Below are 20143 nucleotides of genomic sequence, written 5' to 3'. Positions count from 1 at the left end.
ACCTGGGGATTACATTCCAGGGTAATGAAGACGACATCATCAGCAGGCTTGTTCAATTGGAACGAAGGGATGAGCAGGGTGCTAGCACTGCAATGGGTGCAGGGCCTTCAAGGGGTTCAGGTGGTGTATCATGAAGCTCCTAACGTATAATGTGAGGGGTCTTGGCAGCATGGCCAAGAGACGTGTGATCAGAGAGCTGGTGACAAAGGAACAGGTTGAGTTAGTTTGCATCCAGGAAACAAAGTTGGAAGTCATGGATAGAGGGTTATGTGCGCAAATTTGGGGAGACTCAGATTTCAGTTGGCTTGCACAGCCAGCGGTGAACCGAGCAGGTGGCCTGTTATGTATCTGGAAGCACGATCTCTTCAAGGTATCTGCTAGTTTTTCTGATAATGGCTTTCTAGGCTTGGTTGGTGCGTGGGGTAGTGATGATGTTAACTGTGTGATAGTTAATGTGTATTCATCATGTAATTTGGAAGAGAAGAGGATTATGTGGGCAAGTTTGTTACAATGGAGAGGATTTAATCAATCTCTAGTTTGGTGCCTAGATGGAGATTTTAACGCTGTTCGAGGCTTGGAAGAAAGGAGGGGAATCTCAACAGGTTCACAACATCAGATGAGAGAAATCTCAGAGTTTAACAATTTCGTTACAGAGATGTCTTTGGTTGATATTCCATTGGCTGGGCGCAAATTCACGTGGTTAAGGCCCAATGGTCAGGCGCAAAGCAGAATTGATCGCTTCTTAGTCTCTCATGAATGGCTTCAGGTTTGGCCGAATTGTTCCCAGCTAGTCCTCAATCGGGACATTTCAGATCATTGTCCGCTGCTCTTGAGGTGCCTGGTGCAAGATTGGGGTCCGAAGCCTTTTAATGTGTTGAATTGCTGGTTTCAAGACCACCGCTTTCCGGCGTTTGTGAAACAGTCTTGGGAGGGAATCCATATTGATGGTTGGGGTGCTTTTGTGCTTAAACAAAAGCTAAAAGCTCTCAAATCAAATCTGAAGTCGTGGAACCATGAGGTGTTTGGTGATCTACGTAAACGGAGGAATGACGCGGTGCAGCGGATTAATGATTTAGATAAAAAAGAGGAAGAAGGGGGACTCTCAGTAGGTGATATTGAGGAGCGGAAACAGCTCCTGCATGAGTTCTGGTCAGTTCTGAAGCTCCATGAATCACTTCTTTGTCAAAAAGCTCGTTCAAGATGGTTAAAGGAAGGGGACCAGAATTCCAAATTTTTTCACTCCATGATCAATTGGAGGCGGCGCTCTAATTCAATGGTTGGCCTCATGGTTGATGGTGTGTGGGAGGAAACTCCGCTTAAGGTGAAGGAGGAGGTGACTGATTTGATTTTTTTAAAAAGAAATTTGCAGCAGATACCGGGGATTGTTTAAGGCTGGATGGAGTCACTTTTAAATCAGCAACACCTATAGACAATGTTTTTCTAACTAACCGTTTTGATGCTGTGGAGATCAAGGAAGCTGTGTGGGAATGCGGAGGAGACAAGAGCCCAGGTCCGGATGGATTCAATTTTAGATTTATACAGCGCTTTTGGAAGCTTTTAGAACCAGAATTCAAGCGAATGGTGGACGAATTTTGGCAGCGCGGGGTGTGGCCGAAGGGTAGCAACGCATCCTTTATTGCTTTAATCCCGAAGGTGGATGCTCCACAGAATCTGAATGACTTCCGCCCCATTTCTCTAATTGGCTGTATGTACAAGGTGATCTCAAAGCTACTTGCTATCAGGTTGAAGAAGGTTATGGGTAAACTAATTAGTGAGCAGCAGTTCGCTTTTTTAGGTGGTAGACAGATGCTGGACAGCGTTGTGGTGGTTAATGAGGCAATCAAGGCAGCGAAACGAGCTAAGAAGCCGACCATATGCTTCAAAGTTGATTACGAGAAGGCGTATGACTCCGTCAGATGGGATTTTCTGTTATATATGATGGGTCGCATGAATTTCTGCAGGAAGTGGATTAATTGGATCAAAAGTTGTCTATGTTCAGCTACTGTATCTGTTTTGGTGAACGGAAGCCCAGGAGAGGAATTTAATATGGAGAAAGGGTTGCGTCAAGGGGATCCGTTAGCTCCTTTTCTTTTCCTGATTGTAGCTGAAGGGCTTAACAGATTATTTTTATACATCAAGCACCGGAAGTCTATGTCAAAAAATGCACTATAAGTCAACTTTGGAAAAGCATTGCCTTCCACTCTAAATGCTTCCTGATAAATACAAAAGAATAAAAAATAAATTATGTTATAAAAAGAATATATAATTCATTCTCCGATGTATAAAAAAATATAAATCAAATTAACACTAACAATTTTTTCTTAAAAATGTTTCAAACTACAAAATTCTTTTAAGTATATAACAAAAAAAATATATAATAATGTATAATGGATTAATTTTAATTAAGAGTGGTGATTAATTTTTTTTTTTTTGAAAATATTAACTCTATTTTAGAAAATACATTCCATATAACTTGAAATTTTCAGTTAAAGCTTTTTACCTTAATTATAAATTTATAATTGGGACTCAATCCATTAATCATCGAATTGGGTTTACCTAACTAGCATAGTAGCATACATTATGGTACACCATTATGAGCTAGGGTTTAGGCAACAGGTAAAAATGTTTCTTAAAGATGCATCGGTAAATAGTCCGTGCATATTGTCATAAACAGTTCGTTTTAGGCAACACAATTTTTCACAACACTAAATAAATATTTTTGGTAATAATATATGTCTGTTATTATATGATAGTTGTTGCTTGTTCTGCACAATAGATTATATTTTGTCACTGTGTTGCTATAGGGTACAAGAAGTTGTTTCTAAATGAAATAAGTAACGCTGGAACATGCAACTATCAGAAATTGTTGCGTAAAGTTTAGGAGAAAATTTTCGTGTGTCAATGCCTACACTTTTGTTATTTTAGAAATTCAAAATTATGTATCACATTTTCTTTCATCTACTTTAAGAATATTATAGTGTTGATACCACCTCATATTTCAACATGTTACAGTCATGCATCATCAATTCTAAAACTGTATGCATTAATACTACTATAAAAAAATTACTTTCGTTCCTTATTAACTTTTCACTTAGAAAAAAAAATATGATCCTTACTTAGCATTTCAAAAGTGCATTAATGAATGTTTTTCAAGTAATACCCTTGCGAAAACAATAAATGAGGAAAAATACTAAATATGAATGAAGGTAGTATTTTGTTGAGAGAGAGAGACCGTGCTAACTCTCACACTTAGGACGCATAGTGAAATCCATATTTTAGGTTAAAAAGTCAAACATTTATTTAATAGTACTTTCTCCGTTTTAAAATGGTTGTTATTTTAGGTTTTCATATATATATATATATATATACTAGTACTTTTACCCGTGCGATGCACGGGGGATATTCATTTTAATTTATTTTGTGGGTTTTTATGATTTTTACGTTATTTTCAAAAATATATTTTCGTATTAATATATTATTTTTATGTTAGAATTTTTTTTGATAAATGTGTTTTTTTATGTTTGGTTGTAGCATGATAATAGATTTAATGTGTCAGTGGTGTCTTGTCTCCCCTAAGACGACATAACACATACTTTTAATTGTCTTGTTTTACAACCATTGTCATGTATTGGGTTGAAGTATTGTACTTCTTTACAATACAAATTTGGCTTATCAAAAAAAAAAAAATCCCTGTCGTTTGTGTGTTGCTTTGGTAATATATATATTGAATTGTATTACCTATATGCAGGATTTTATATTTTTTTTTTTTTACTTTGGCTGATGTTGGTAGTGTGGGTATCCTCATGTCTTTTTTCTACACTATTCGGGAGGATCCAAATAATATGTTTCGTCACATTGAGTTTTTTGTTGTGACATGCTGCTGCATTGTGTCCATATTTGGTGACAAAAAAATACCTCATATGCGCCAAAACCTCCAAGGAGCTTCCTCCCCGGCACGTGCTCGACATCCTCCAGATGTGGTGAAAGTCAATTTTGATACAATATGCGTCCATATTTTTATTTTGAATTAATATTTTGTTGAAATTTGTGTTGAAACTTTCAGTTGTTCTTGTCATTCCACAACAACAACTTCTTCTCCAAAAGGTTGGTTGAAACTGTGCTTATTAGTAAATATTATAATATCTCTGAGTATTCAGTCTACAACTTCAAAATAATGCTTGTGAGTAATGAGTTATTCGTCCTTTGATCTGATAACTATTGTTAATGTTTTCCAAATAAAAGTTCTCTCTGTTCTCTCCAAATAAAAGTTCTCAATTTGAGTCATTCAGTGGAAGTCGTCTAATGACATGTTGTTGCTCTGCAATAAAGTGATTATTTTTGCAAATACGGAAACTTTTATTTGCTCCTAAGTAAGTTTTAAATCTACAACATTATAAATGATAGTGTAAGAAAACTATTGCATTATAAATAGTGTTGTTTTTATATAATCTTTGTTTTAAATGCACTGGTTTCTACGTTACATAGTAAGTTTCTATCTTACAAAATAAAACACCATTATAAGAATTGTTTTTATTTTATTTTAAAATGACATTGTTTACTTTTTATTGGATCGTTTTTTTTTACTCATAAAAATATGATTTTTTTATTTGGTCTATGATTATTAAATGATATTAATGAATAATATGGAACACTGTTTTTTTTAAATATATGTAAATATTGCACATGCTATATGGAGTTATGGATGTGAAAAGTGTTTTGTCTCATGAATTTAATTCCTTTTTTTTATGATTAGACACTTTGAAGTGAGGTTTAAATTCATTTTCGAAGGTTACAAATTTCTTAATTTCTATTTAAATCCTAATTTTTTTTATATAACACTTAAAAGGTTACAAAGAACAACAACAAAGATGAAAACTAACAAACGGTCATGATTGATCTCCTATAAAAAAATCTACACAGTTAGAAAGATATACATGATAAAAAAAACATTCATGACTCGTAGTTAACTGAATGACTACTATATCCTTCAATTTTTCAAACTACCTTCTCTTAAGACTTTATATAAGAGAGATGCACTTGTGTGTTTTGATCCCCTCTCGTATGTCCTACAAATCTTTATATACAAAAATAATATAATTAATTGAATTCTGACACTATATAACTAAATTTTAATTTGATGATTTTTTATTTGAAACATACCATTAGTAATATTAATTTGTTGAATGCTTGTAGAGGCTTGGAAATAATGTCAAATTTTAATGAAGATATTGAATTGATAAATAATTTATATGAGAGAAATTTTTACAGAGAGCACGAAGTTTATACGTACATTGAGATGGATGAACAATTTCAGTCATTTATATAGTAAGCAAATGGAAATGAAGATGTAAAAGTGAAATAATTTTTGCCCCTTGGACTTAATCCTTAAATTTGGTGTCATGATTTGATACTTTCATGTGAGATTTAAATACAATCTTGAAAGTTATAAACTTCTCAACTTCTATATAACTACTTAATGACATTAATTCATAATATGTAACCGTCTTTTTTTGTGAGTAAAGCAAAGAATACTTATTTATGTTTATGATAATGATGTGCAGCCAATATATATTGTAGGGCTGTCCACCGGTCGGGTTCGGTCGGTTTCAGGCCCAAAAAGCTCCACCGACCGAACCCGCATGTCACAAAACTTGGCCCATAACCGACCGTGACATCTTTCGGTTTGGGTCGGTTTCGGGTTTCTCGGGTAATGGGCGGGTCGGGCGGGTTGGGTCGGTTTCGCAGAGATCAAGTAGATGAAAAATTTCAATTTGAGCAATTTCAGATCAGATCCAGATTCCAGAGATACTACCAAGTATCAACTTACCAAGAAGTCAAGAATGTTTTCCATTGCTTTTCTCATGCGAAAGAGCATGTTCACTTCATCCTTGCGATTTCACATCAGAATCGATTGATGAAGATGAACAGGCTATTTCGGATCAGAGAAGCATGGAGCCACGGAGGATGAACCGATTTCAGAGGCTTAGGGTTTGAGTCTTTGAGATGCGTGAGACTGTGAGGGAAGAAGGCAAGAAGCTCATGCAGATGCTGTTGCACTGTGGAGTGTGGTGGTGGAGTGGCTAGACCGCTAGGGTTTGAGATGTGTGAGGGTGCAGAGGATGGCGGCGCAGAGGATAAGGAGAAGGGTGGTGGCGGCTAGGGTTTGGAGTTTGGAGAGAAGAAGAAGGGGAGAAGGGTGGTGGTGGCGGCGGGTTTGAGAGGTAGGGTTTCTGGGTTTGAGAGAAGAAGAAGAAGAGGAGAAGGGTGGTGGCGGCGGCGGGTTTGAGAGAAGAAGAAGAAGAGGAGAAGGGTGGTGGTGGCGACTGGCGACGACGGCGGGTTTGAGAATTGAGAGAAGAAGAAGAAGAGGAAGAAGTGAAGAGAAAGAGAGAGGAGCCGGATTATTAGGTTTAGTTTGGGTTGGGTTTGGGCCGGGTGAATTTTTTTTTTTATAGGTTTAGTTTAGGTTGGGTTTGGGCCGGGTGAAATTTTTTTTTTATATTGGGTTCGGTCGGTTCGGTCGGACCAGGCTCCAAACCGTAACCGACCGAACCAACCCAAATGGAGCCGGTTTTTCCCCATTACTCAACCCGCCACCCGACCCGACCGAACCGAGAAGGCCTTTTTTGGTAGCGGGCCGGTCGGTTTCGGTCGGGCCCAAAAAAGTTGGACAGGCCTAATATATTGTTTAGATGAATTTCAGAAATATTTCAATCTATATTTTTAATTTTAAATTAAAATTTGAGATTAACTTATTGTTCAATTTTATTTTTTAATTCAAAAATAAAAGGAAGTAACATGTTTAGAATATATTTTAATTTTATGAATTATGTATAATAGTAAGCACATGTAAATGGACTTGTAGAAGTGGAAAAGTTTTTACCTTATGAATTTAAACGTTGAATTGTGTCATGATTAAGCACTTTAAAATTTGATTTAAATTCAATCTTTAATATTTTTACCTTTTAAGCTTCTACATAACTCCAAAATGATATTATTGTATAATATTAACCATAAATTTTATATATTGTAATCAATAGATATGTAAATTTCTAAAGCCTTCACAATATTAAATTTTAAGATTAATTTTAATAACATTTTGACATATTTTTCATTTTTGTACTTTTCAAATTCATAATTTGTAACTGATATTTTTTTTTATAATTTAAATTAATAGATATGTAAAAAAATATGTATTTTATGTTTGTTTATCCACGAACATAAATGAAGTACAATTCTATGAAATTTTCCTTTTGTTAAGTTTTAAAATGAGATTATTTTTTTAATTTGTCAATTCTTTTTGTTTTACACTCGTCAGATTATAATGTTTTTTTCAGATATTAATTAAATTTATGTATATGTTACACATATTTTATGGAGTTGGGCAGGGAATTTTTTTTTTTGCCTCATGGATTTTGAAATTCTAGATCCCTTAGAACAAATGTCCTGCACGATGCTGGGACAATCGATTAGAACATCATACGACTGAAAGGCCTGAACACAAAATAACAAACAACTAAAAGAAACAAGACACAGGAAGTTGTTAACCCAGTTCGGTGAAACTACACCTACGTCTGGTTAGCTTTCGCCCAATGAAAAGGAATTCCACTATCTCAAGAACTAGGTATTACAGACACACATGAACACATCAAGTTCATTGTTCTTAACCAAATCTATCCAGTGGTATTCTACTTAGAACCACAGCCTAAGTATGAGAGCCCCTCTCACTTTTCCTCAATCACTGCCACAGTGATTGGTAACAACAATAACACAAGGTTTGTTTGGCACTCAAACACAAAACAGAACTCAGTCTCACTTTATAGAATCAGTGAGCAAGACGAGTTCACAACTAACAAAGACAAAGAACAACTTACACTCTTAAGAACACTTGATCTTCAAGGTAATTCTCTCGATCACCTCAAGCTTCAGGTCTTTGTCTATATATATACTTCAGCAGAGGCGGCTAGGGTTTTTTTTGGGCTGAAGAACACTTTGATCCAACTCATATCAGTAGAGAATCTTCCAAGATCTGATATGAGTGATCAACAAATAAAATAGAAACAAATCTTTTTAATCACAGATTTGCTCCAACAAAAACAACCCGCAACTGGCTCCCAACAATCAGTTACTTGACCTTCAAGTAAGCACAGAACATACCATAAAGCATAACCACAAGGGACCCACTTGCATGCCAGCAGGGGCGGATGTCCTGGCCTTCATCAAGGCAGATGTCACAACATCGGCTAGGACATCAGGTTGTTTTTAACAAAATTGATGACAACAAAGGAACAACAATCTCCCCCTTTGTCAAATTTTGTCTAAAAACAACTTCACTACCAGAGAGGGAAAAAAATATCAAAATCATCAGAGTCAACAGCAGAAATACTCCCCCTCAAACCAATGCATCCACAACAGCCAAAACATGGAGGAACTCCCCCTCAAAAGATGCATCCAAATAAACACTGCCTAAAGTATATAGAACCCATATGCAACACAGTACAAACTAAAACAACCACACTTGGTAACACTTGAACAGAAGCTAGCTTGTAGCTTGAAGCACTTGAGCATAGAAGATATCCTGAACTTGTCTTCACAAAGCTTCATACTTATTACAGAACATAACCAGAATACCAAGTCTTCAAAAAAATACTACAACACAGAATGAAACAACACACTACTACTACTCCCCCTTTTTAGCACAAATTTGGCAAAGGTGGAAAGAATGTAAGCACAGCCAAATAAAAGGTCAAATAGTACACCGACTAGGACATACACTAATCATCAGAAGAAGAGGAGTTTTCGGCAGATCCTTCCTGCTCAGCATCAGCTGCATGCTCACCCTCTTGACCAGCTTCCCCCTTGAGAGTTTGGATGAGAGCATCCACCTTTAGTTTCCTAGCAGCAGCAATCCTGATGGTCTCTTGAAGTTCCTTGGAAATAGCCTCAAGTTCAGCAATGACACTGTGAGTTCCTGAGGCAGACATAGAGGCAGGAACAGATGTCCTACTGGATGGCAGATCAATGTCCAGGACATGAGGGTCCAGGAACAACCGTTGGTCCAAAGTGATGGGAGGGCCTTTGGGCACAGGAACATCATCAATAGTGAGGATATTAGGATGCTGTTTCAGAATGATAGCAGTCAGTAAAGAAGGAAAAGAGATGGGGAGTTTCACAGCACATGTTTCTGCATGCTTCAAGGTTTGGGAAAACACAAAGTTGCCAAAGTCATAAGCAATTTCAGTCCCAATGCGATAGATAAGTTTGGCAATCATAGCAGAAACAGCAGAAGTATGGTTAGAGGGAACCCAATTCACTACTCCAATCCTATTCAAAATAGCATACTTCACACTTAGAGCCCCAGTTGACAGAAGCTTCTTAGCAGGCCACTTCTTTACTCTTCCAGCAGTCAATTCCTCAGCAACTGTATCCAGAGAAAGTTCTTCTTCAACAAATTCAACCACACTTCTTTCAAGAGCTTGATTGATGATAGCAGGAGAGAAATTCACACACTTGCCCCTGACAAACACTTTCCTGAATTCAGGACTGGTAGTATTATTAACATCTTTAGAGAGATTGACAATAAACTCCTTCACAAGCTTGTCATAGCATTTTCCTATGTTCATCACAGTCTTCCTCAACCCTGCTTTTGCAATCAAGGCAATGATCTCTTTGCAGGCTAACACATCAGAATCAATCTCCCTCTCTTTGGCAACACGCCTTTGATAGACATATTTCCATTTGAAGGCATTTTCTGGAGCATGAATAGACACATTATCTAGAGGAACATTAGGAACATCTGAGGGAATACGCTTACCAGAGAACATTTTCTTCTCAGAGGCAGTGATGTCCCGGACATCGCCTTCAACATCTGATTCAGTCTCCAAATCAATTCTGGAAAATTTCTGCTTTTTCCCAGTAGTCTTCTTGGCTTTCTTCCCAGACGATTCCACATCTTTCTGCTTGCCTTTCCTTGACACATCGGTTGCCCTTGATTTTGAAGACCCAGTAGTGATCTTGGTTTTCTTCTTCTGAACAACAGGGGTTTCTTCAACAGATGCTCTTCTTCGTTTAAGCATTCTGGCAGCAACACTCGCCAGAGGCACATCCTCTGAATCTTCATCATCAGAGACATCATGAACAATAGGAGGAGTCTTCATCGATTCCTCTGACAAAACATCCGTTGAGTTTGCAGCCTTGGAATCAGAACTCTTGGATGAAGAGGAAGAATCCTTTGAGAGTGAAACTTCCTTGGCAGGCTTATCAGACAATGTCGTGACATCGTCTTCATCATTTGCAGAGACAGAAGTGTTGGAGACTTCCTCAGGCACAGGGGCTTCTGGGTTTTGCATTGGGGTTGCACGAGACTTGTAGTGCTTCTTAGAAGGAGTTCTTGAGTTCTTCTTAGATTGAGAGGAAGAACTTGTGTGCAAACCCATAACCCTAGCACCACCAGCAGTTCTCTCTATCTTTCCTTTCACAGACTCTTTCTTGCTTGAAGACATGATGAACTGGTAAAGCAAACGGACAAATACAAGAAAATGAGAGAAATGTAAGTGATGAGAACCAGAAATTGTTAGAGCAAGATTGGCAACTTGTGGTGAGATTGTGATGAAGTCATTGGTGATGATTATATAGCAGTTGAGTGAGAAGGAAGCAATGATGTCACAACGGCAGTTAATGGTAGTTACGAGGAAACTAGCCGTTAGACAGAAAACGGGCTTTAATTGCTATGCTTCTTCGAAGAGGCAAATCCCAAGATTTCCTCTTAATTTGTCAAATGTAGCAGCATCTAAGGGTTTGGTAAAGATGTCTGCCAATTGTCTCTCTGTGGGGACATGTTCCAAAGTAACAATTTTATCCTCCACTAATTCCCTGATGAAGTGATGTCTGATATCGATGTGTTTGGTTTTGCTATGTTGTATAGGGTTCTTGGCAATATTGATAGCACTCAAATTGTCACAGTACAATGTCATGACATCTTGCTCAACTTCATATTCCTTGAGCATCTGCTTCATCCAAATAAGTTGAGTACAACTGCTTCCAGCAGCTATATATTCAGCTTCAGCTGTGGATAAAGACACGCAGTTTTGCTTCTTGCTAAACCAAGAGATTAAGTTGTTTCCAAAGAAGAAACACCCTCCAGATGTACTCTTTCTATCATCAGCACTCCCTGCCCAATCTGCATCACAATACCCTACAAGAGAAGAATTAGTATCATTTGTATAAAGAATCCCATAGTCACAAGTACCATTTATGTACTTAATGATTCTTTTCACTTGTAAGAGATGACTGGTCTTTGGAGCAGCTTGATATCTTGCACAAGCACCAACAGCAAAGGTAATGTCAGGTCTGCTAGCAGTGAGGTACAACAAACTTCCAATCATGCTTCTATATAAGCTTTGATCAACATCCTCTCCCTGATTGTCTTTAGACAGCTTGATATGTGTAGCAGCAGGAGTCCTTTTATGTCCAGATTTTTCAAGTCCAAATTTCTTGACGATGCCCCTAGCATACTTACTCTGGGAAATAAACATGGAATCTTCCATTTGTTTGATCTGAAGTCCCAGAAAGTAGTTCAATTCACCAACTAAGCTCATCTCAAACTCTGACTTCATTTGTTGGACAAAATGTTCCACCATCGTGTTTGACATCCCACCAAACACAATATCATCAACATATATCTGTGCAATCATGAGTTTTCCTCTTTCATTTTTCACAAATAATGTCTTGTCTATTCCTCCCTTGCAATAACCATTGCTCACCAGAAACTCTGTAAGGCGTTCATACCAAGCTCTAGGAGCCTGTTTTAATCCATACAAGGCTTTCTTGAGTTTGTAGACATGTTCAGGATGATGTGGATCTGTGAATCCCTTTGGATGTTCAACATAAACTTCCTCATTCAGATAACCATTTAGAAAGGCACTTTTGACATCCATTTGGAATAATCTGAACTTCAAAAGACAGGCAACACCAAGCAAAAGTCTTATGGATTCCAACCTGGCCACTGGAGCAAAGGTTTCATCAAAGTCTACTCCTTCAATCTGAGTATATCCTTGAGCCACCAGTCTTGCTTTGTTTCTAGTTACTACACCATTCTCATCTGACTTGTTCTTGAAAATCCACTTGGTTCCTATGATGTTTACTCCCTCAGGCCTAGGAATGAGATCCCATACTTCATTTCTTCTGAATTGATCAAGTTCTTCTTGCATAGCATTTATCCAGTATTCATCTGTCAGAGACTCCTTGACATTCTTGGGTTCTAACTTGGATATAAAACATTCATGAGCAATGTAGCTTCTAGCCCTGGTAGTAACTCCTTCTTTGAGGTCACCAATAATATTCTCTTGAGGATGATTCTTTTGAATTCTGATCGATGGATCTTTATTTGCAGAGGTCATCTGGTGATCTTGCTCATCAGAACTGGTTTCTGATTCAATGTCGAGGTCAATAGTTGGGACATCGGCTGTGACATGTGGACCATCATCATCTTCAGTTGCACCAGTGTCTTCTCTTTCATTTGGTTGATCATCAATAGAGACATTTACAGATTCCATCATTACCTTTGTTCGAGAATTGTACACTCTGTAAGCTTTGCTGTTTGTAGAGTATCCCATGAAAATTCCTTCATCACTCTTAGGACCTAGCTTTCTTCTTTGTTCACGATCAGCCAGAATATAACATTTACTCCCAAAGATATGAAAGTGTTTCACAGTTGGCTTCCTTCCTTTCCAGAGTTCATATAGAGTGACTGTGGTTCCAGCTCTAATGGTTACTCTATTGTGAATGTAACAGGCTGTGTTCATGGCTACTGCCCAGAACTTGTTGGAAATCTTCCTTGCATGAAGCATAACCCTGGTGGATTCTTGAAGAGTCCTGTTTTTCCTTTCAACAATTCCATTCTGCTGAGGTGTAATTGGAGCTGAGAATTCATGGCTTATTCCTTCTGAATCACAGAAGTCAGAGAATTTGGAGTTCTCAAACTCTCTTCCATGATCACTTCTGATTCTTACTATAGAGCAATTCTTCTCAGTTTGAAGTTTCAGACATAGCCTTCTGAATATGTCAAAGGTTTCTGATTTTTCCTTCATGAAGTCAATCCAAGTGAACCTGGAATAATCATCAACACAGACATAAACATATTTCTTACCTCCTAGACTTTCTACCTGCATGGGTCCCATCAAGTCCATGTGAAGAAGTTCAAGGACTTTTGTTGTAGTTGGATGCTGAAGCTTTGCATGAGATGTTTTGGTCAGCTTTCCAATCTTGCATTCTCCACATATCTTTTCTTCATCTATTTTCAGTTTTGGTAGCCCTCGTACAACATCTTTAGAGATAACTTTCTGCATACTCTTGAGATTGATGTGACCTAAACGTTGGTGCCATAGATTCAACTCATCCACTTTTGATATCAAACATCTAGACACTTGGGCTTTCTTTTGTGGAATCCACATGTAGCAATTGTCTTTGGACCTGACACCTCTCATCACAATCTCTTGATCACTAGTGGTAACCATGCATTCAGTCTTGCTAAACTTCACATCCAGATCTTGATCACACAACTGACTTATACTGATTAGATTTGCTGCCAACCCCTTGACAAGAAGAACGTTGTTCAGACTAGGAGATCCAGAGTTTACCAACTTCCCAATGCCTTTGATTTTTCCTTTAGCACCATCTCCAAAGGTGACTGATTTACTGGAGTATTCCTTGAGATTTTCCAGATACTCCTTATTCCCAGTCATGTGTTTTGAGCAGCCACTATCAAAATACCAGTCTTCACTTGATGAGACTCTAAAAGACGTGTGTGCTATAAGACATGAAACTTCTCCTTTGGGTACCCAAGCTCTCTTAGATGTCTTGAGAACCTTCTGGATCTGAGGATATCCGTATAGCTTGAAGCAGTAGGGCTTAATGTGACCAAACCTACCACAATAATGACATCTCCATGGAATTTGAGCAGTAGCCTTCTGAGTAGTAGGATGTGGAGGCATATGTTGTGACATCGGGCTTGACCTCTGATAGTTCTCTGGGTTTTTAAACTCAGAGTTTTCCTTAGCTCTTACAAACTTCCTTGATGCTTTCTGATTTCCTCTATTCTCAGACTGGTAACTGAAACCAATGCCTTTAACACTCTTTCCTAACTTGCTTGTTTCTTCCAGAATCTCTTCAAGCATATTAGATCCACTGTTCAGCATACGCACTGACTTGTAGGTATTTTCCAGTTTGGCTGTCAATGTAGCTACTTTCTCTTGAAGATCAGCTATAGTTAACAGAAGCTTGGCTTTTTCAACAGTTTCAACATCCTTTAATTTTGAGTTCCATTTATCCAAATCATCTTGCAGTTTATCAATGGTCTCCCTTAGGTTTTCATTTTCAGTCTTAACTTGTTTCATCTCATCTTCTTGCTCCTTCAGATGTTTGCAAGTTTCCTTCCATTTAACATGTAGGAGTTTGTAAGTCTCTTCCAAATCCTCAAATGTCATTTCATCACCACTGGAATCTGAGTCATTGACAGCCCCTGAGAAGGCATTAACCTTGTTGGCAGATAATTCTTCCTCATCCTCAGTATCTTCATCTGACCATGTCACTACCATGCCTTTCTTTTGTTTCTTCAAGTAGGTTGCACACTCAGATCTAATGTGACCATAACCCTCACATTCATGACACTGAACACCCTTGTTTTGGCCTGATTTGTCCTCTTCTTTGACCTTTCGCTGGGAATTGTAGGATTTATAGTTGTCTGACTTAATGTCCTGGACATTTGGCCTAGTCCTTCTGTCTATCTTCCTTAGAGCTCTGTTGAATTTTCTAGCAAGAAGTGCCAGAGCTTCAGATAGATTCTCACTTTCACTATCAACATCATCTCCTTCAGTGGTGTTGGATACAAAAGCAATGCTTTTGGTCTTCTTTTCAGGTTTTTCACCCAACTTTAACTCATAAGTCTGCAGAGAACCAATCAGCTCATCCACTTTCAAACTGCTGATATCTTGAGCTTCTTCAATAGCAGTGACCTTCATTGCAAACTTGCTGGTTACAGACCTCAAGATTTTCCTCGCAAGCTTTTCATCTGACATAGGTTCTCCCAGAGCAAATGAAGCATTTGACAGATCACGCACACGCATGTGATATTCAGAAATAGTCTCATCTTCTGTCATTGTCAAGTTCTCAAAACGAGTAGTAAGCATCTGGAGTCTAGACATCCTCACCCTGGTTGTACCTTCATGTGCTGTTTTCAAAATCTCCCAAGCATCTTTGGCAACAGTGCAAGTATTAATCAATCTAAACATGTTTGTGTCCACAGCATTGAAGATATCATTCATTGCTTTTGAGTTTTCCAGAGAAGCTTCTTCTTCAGCACTTGTCCATTCATCCTCAGGTTTTTCTTCAGGAGTAGATGTACTTCCTTCTGCTTGAGCTTTGACAGGATGCTTCCAGCCTTTGACAACAGCCTTCCAAGTTTTGATATCAATAGACTTGAGAAAGGCTATCATTCGAACCTTCCAGTAATCATAATTGGAGCCATCCAGGATTGGTGGCCTGTTGATCGATCCTCCCTCCTTATTGTCCATGAGATCAAGAAAATATCTCCCTGGAGCTCACCCACACAAAACAGGGGTGCCTGCTCTGATGCCAATTGAAATTCTAGATCCCTTAGAACAAATGTCCTGCACGATGCTGGGACAATCGATTAGAACATCATACGACTGAAAGGCCTGAACACAAAATAACAAACAACTAAAAGAAACAAGACACGGGAAGTTGTTAACCCAGTTCGGTGAAACTACACTTACGTCTGGTTAGCTTTCGCCCAATGAAAAGGAATTCCACTATCTCAAGAACTAGATATTACAGACACACATGAACACATCAAGTTCATTGTTCTTAACCAAATCTATCCAGTGGTATTCTACTTAGAACCACAGTCTAAGTATGAGAGTCCCTCTCACTTTTCCTCAATCACTGCCACAGTGATTGGTAACAACAATAACACAAGGTTTGTTTGACACTCAAACACAAAACAGAACTCAGTCTCACTTTATAGAATCAGTGAGCAAGACGAGTTCACAACTAACAAAGACAAAGAACAACTTACACTCTTAAGAACACTTGATCTTCAAGGTAATTCTCTCGATCACCTCAAGCTTCAGGTCTTTGTCTATATATATACTTCAGCAGAGGCGGCTAGGGTTTTTTGGGCTGAAGAACACTTTGATCCAACTCATATCAGTAGAGAATCTTCCAAGATCTGATATGAGTGATCAACAAATAAAATAGAAACAAATATTTTTAATCACAGATTTGCTCCAACAAAAACAACCCGCAACTGGCTCCCAACAATCAGTTACTTGACCTTCAAGTAAGCACAGAACATACCATAAAGCATAACCACAAGGGACCCACTTGCATGGCAGCAGGGGCGGATGTCCTGGCCTTCATCAAGGCAGATGTCACAACATCGGCTAGGACATCAGGTTGTTTTTAACAAAATTGATGACAACAAAGGAACAACAGATTTAATTCTTTGTTTTTAATGATGTATTGACACTTTGAATTGACATTTTAAATTCATTCTTGAAATTTACAATTTCTATCTACCTCCTAATTGGTTTTTTATTTAAGGTTACAAAGAACGTTCAAGATGAAAACCAACGAACGATCATGATTGGTCTCCCATAAAATAAATCAACACAATTACAAAAATATCCACGGTAAAAAATATATTCATGAGTCATGGTTAACTGAAGGACAATTTAAATAATTTAACTTGAATGTCATTATTCCTTCAATTTCTTTAAAAAAATATTAAGGATTTGATTCCAATAGGAAGATAAACAAAAATTTTTACACTCATTAAATAGTGTTGATAGATAAAAGGAATAAGAAGGCATAAGAAAATCAAAAATTGAAAAAATAATGTAAAATTAGTGACCACATTCATAGTGTAAGTGGCACCTAAAAATGCCATAAGTGGAATTAAACTTAATGTATTAGAAGAGAAGAACCTCGGTGAAGATGACAACACCACATAAAATTGTTAAATAAAATAAAGATGTCTCTCATTGGTCGACCAATTCGACAATGAAACAATAAAAAGTACAAAAAATGCAAGAAACTTAGATGTTTTCAAGATAGTATATACATTGGAAGAACGGAAACATTAACTATGGAAACGAAATCAGTTAAATGTAAGAGGATAACATAGATTCCATTGAACTACATTAAAAGAAAGGACAATCATTTGATTGATTAAGTTGATAATAAAATAATGGAAAAAAAGCAAGAAACTTACATTAACTAAAGATTAAATTATCAAAACATGCATCAATGACAAAAGTGACATAAAATGGGTAACTTTCACCGATTGAATTAGCGATAACAACATACATCTTACGAATAAACACTGAATCTCTTACCGTAGTGAAAAATGAGGAATGAGAAGAATGAATGGAAAAAGAAGACATGTTGAGACAGAACAAATGTGAAGAAGAAATGATGTTGAAATAAAAAAAAATAATTCAAGAGAGAGAGAGAAAAGGAAAAGAAAAATTGGGATCTTACCGGATGGACGATGATGTTGAAGAACATCAACACCTATAATATATAGTTATAGATATTGATAGATAGAGGCATAGGAGAAAGATGTAAGACTAACAAAGATTTTTTTATTTCTTCTTCAGTTCAAGAGGAGCCTGGACAAAGAATTACCGTCTTCACGAGGCCTTTTCGATCTACTCATGGCCTTTCTCTATATGAGTCCTTGCTTTCTCAATCAACTAACTTCGTGCTGAAGAAAGACGGGTCCTTGAGATTCTTGTTCATGAAAAAGTGGGATGAAATCAAAGAAAAAAATTATGAGAAAATCAAGATGGAAAATCAATATCAAACTGATAAACTAAACTAATCATTGAAAAATACATTATAAGTACTTACAAAATGACTCAAACTTTGAGCATTTGAAAAAATCAAAGCAAATACCTCAACACACACTATGTGAAGTACACATTCTAAATGAGCTTTATGACTAATTTATATAGTTATATAGAAAAAGGTTAGTGGTGTGTTTTTCTTTTGTTTGAGTGAAATAATATTTAATGTGTCCTATGGAATTCCATAACATATAATATTTACGTAATTATAAATCCATTTAAATTTGTTGCAAGGTGAATAGTAAATAGATATAAGATGATATTGATGGAAGAGGAAAAGGTTAGTGGTTTTTTAGTGAAATCATAATATTCATCCATTCAATAAATCAAAACTAATTATGTTTTCCCTATGGAATTAGTTTTCTTTTAAGTTTTCTTTTTTCCTCTTGTAACAAAAAAATCCTTCAACTTCCCTTGAAAATGATTATTAATATTAATATTAATTTAGATTGAATTAATAATTTAATAAATGAAAAACTAAGTATGTTTGTCTTATGAAATTCCATAACTAATAACATCCCATAATAATAAGTTCATTTAAAATTGTAAGGACGGTCAAGATCAAAACTAATCAACGGTCATGATTGATTTCCTTGAAATTATTCTACAAAATTACATAAAGACCCATGATAAAATATTCATTCATGAGTCATATTTTATTGCATGACTATTTTACCCTCCTTGTTGCCAAACTTTGCTTTTATATAATATATAGAAGATAGATATAGATATAGATAGATAGATATAGATAGATATAGATAGATAGATATAGATAGATATAGATATAGATAGATAGATAGATATAGATAGATATAGATATAGATAGATATAGATATAGATAGATAGATAGATAGATAGATAGATAGATAGATATATATATATATATATATAGATATATATATATATATATATTAAATGGTTGTTGTTTTAGAAATCCAAGATTGTTTGTTACATCTTCTTCCATATGTACCCTCATTTAAAATTGTATTTCTTACCTACCATCTTCAATTCTCACCAATCACAATTCTCATCAATCACTTAACCAATAACCATCATTCTCTTTCTTTAATAAAATTCAACTTTAAATAGAGGTGTTTTAGTCAAATATTATATCAATTAATGAGCTCTTAAACTGTGTGCATTACCTTAAACAACAACCATTTTGGAACGGAGTAAAATTAAATAACTTAGTATTGTTGTGTAAGAGCATCTTCAATGTTAGTTCTTAGCACTATTCATGTGGGCCCGCACTGCCACATGTGCTTAAGCAACTCTTTGCAGATTTTGCTCCAATCATGAGTTCTTAGTTCTTAGTTTTTAACACTATTCATCCGGTGCCACAATATCATTATATTAATAATTTTTATTTCCATATAATTTCGATTTAAATTTAAATGCTAATTCAATACTTAAATTAAATGATTGAGAGAGAACTTACCAAAAAAAATGAATGAGAGAGAAAAAATTATTTTTTATGCTAAGAACTCAAAAAGTAAAACTACTTATATAAGAACCTAGTTCTTATTTTTAAGAACTAAGAACTCTACGTCATCCCCTCCAGTGGTTAAGAATTCAGTTCTTAGTTCTTAACTCAAAAATAATAACTAAGAACCTTGCATTGGATATGCTCTAATGAAGAGTACATGACTCATAAGAGTATTAATAAATGAGGAAAGAGAGTGCCCATAAAGATATTGATTTATTTACATTTATTTTATTTTTCATGATAATTTTAATTATTTTTTATTTGTATTTTTTATTATGGTGAAAATATGGGTTGATGGGGCGGGGTGGACCTAACCCGTCATTGACCTGCCAAAATACGGGTTGGGTTGGGCGAACCCAGTTTTGACACTTGCATCTGCGTGTCGGTCCGCTAGAAGAATGTAGGATAGTAGACAAAAAGTTGTACCATCAGAGGTTTTAATAAATCTTCCCCCTTTTTGTAGGTTGACACATGTAAAAGTTAGAATCATAATAATATTATATACTTTATCTTTAAAGGTTATGAATTCAACCAAAAAAATCTCACCAATAACGACATCAAGCAAAAATTTACCATGCATTGTAATTAAAAATTGCAATTATAACCTCAAGAGAAATTATCAAGTATAAGTTTCAATGACATTCACCAAATTATTATTGGTGAATGTTACTTTTTCTTATATACGCACTCGCTTAACCTTCTTAACATTAATAATGTGTTATACAATCAT

The 20143-nt window shown here is 36.3% G+C and overlaps 2 protein-coding genes across 2 annotated transcripts; both read left to right on the top strand.

Annotated features, from left to right (window-relative positions):
* The first annotated feature begins 130 nt into the window (after window positions 1-130).
* Window positions 131-1390, top strand: LOC130719419 (uncharacterized). Its single transcript, XM_057570073.1, has one exon. It carries the CDS (start codon window positions 131-133, stop codon window positions 1388-1390), a length of 1260 nt encoding a protein of 419 aa, XP_057426056.1.
* A 188-nt stretch (window positions 1391-1578) lies between these two features.
* On the top strand, window positions 1579-2172 carry LOC130719357 (secreted RxLR effector protein 78-like). The gene has a single exon (XM_057570004.1). The coding sequence runs from the start codon at window positions 1579-1581 to the stop codon at window positions 2170-2172; it is 594 nt and encodes a 197-aa protein (XP_057425987.1).
* The last annotated feature ends 17971 nt before the right edge of the window (window positions 2173-20143 follow it).

The sequence above is a fragment of the Lotus japonicus genome, chromosome 1 (genome assembly GCF_012489685.1).
Source record: "Lotus japonicus ecotype B-129 chromosome 1, LjGifu_v1.2".
Classification (NCBI taxonomy): Eukaryota; Viridiplantae; Streptophyta; class Magnoliopsida; order Fabales; family Fabaceae; genus Lotus; species Lotus japonicus.
Note: the sequence above shows the minus strand (reverse complement) of the source record. Positions and strands in the feature narration are given on the sequence as shown.

Bases quoted from the DNA above. Each gene is read 5' to 3' on its own strand.
- LOC130719357 (XM_057570004.1), top strand. From the start codon at position 1,579: ATGGTGGACGAATTTTGGCAGCGCGGGGTGTGGCCGAAGGGTAGCAAC.
- LOC130719419 (XM_057570073.1), top strand. From the start codon at position 131: ATGAAGCTCCTAACGTATAATGTGAGGGGTCTTGGCAGCATGGCCAAG.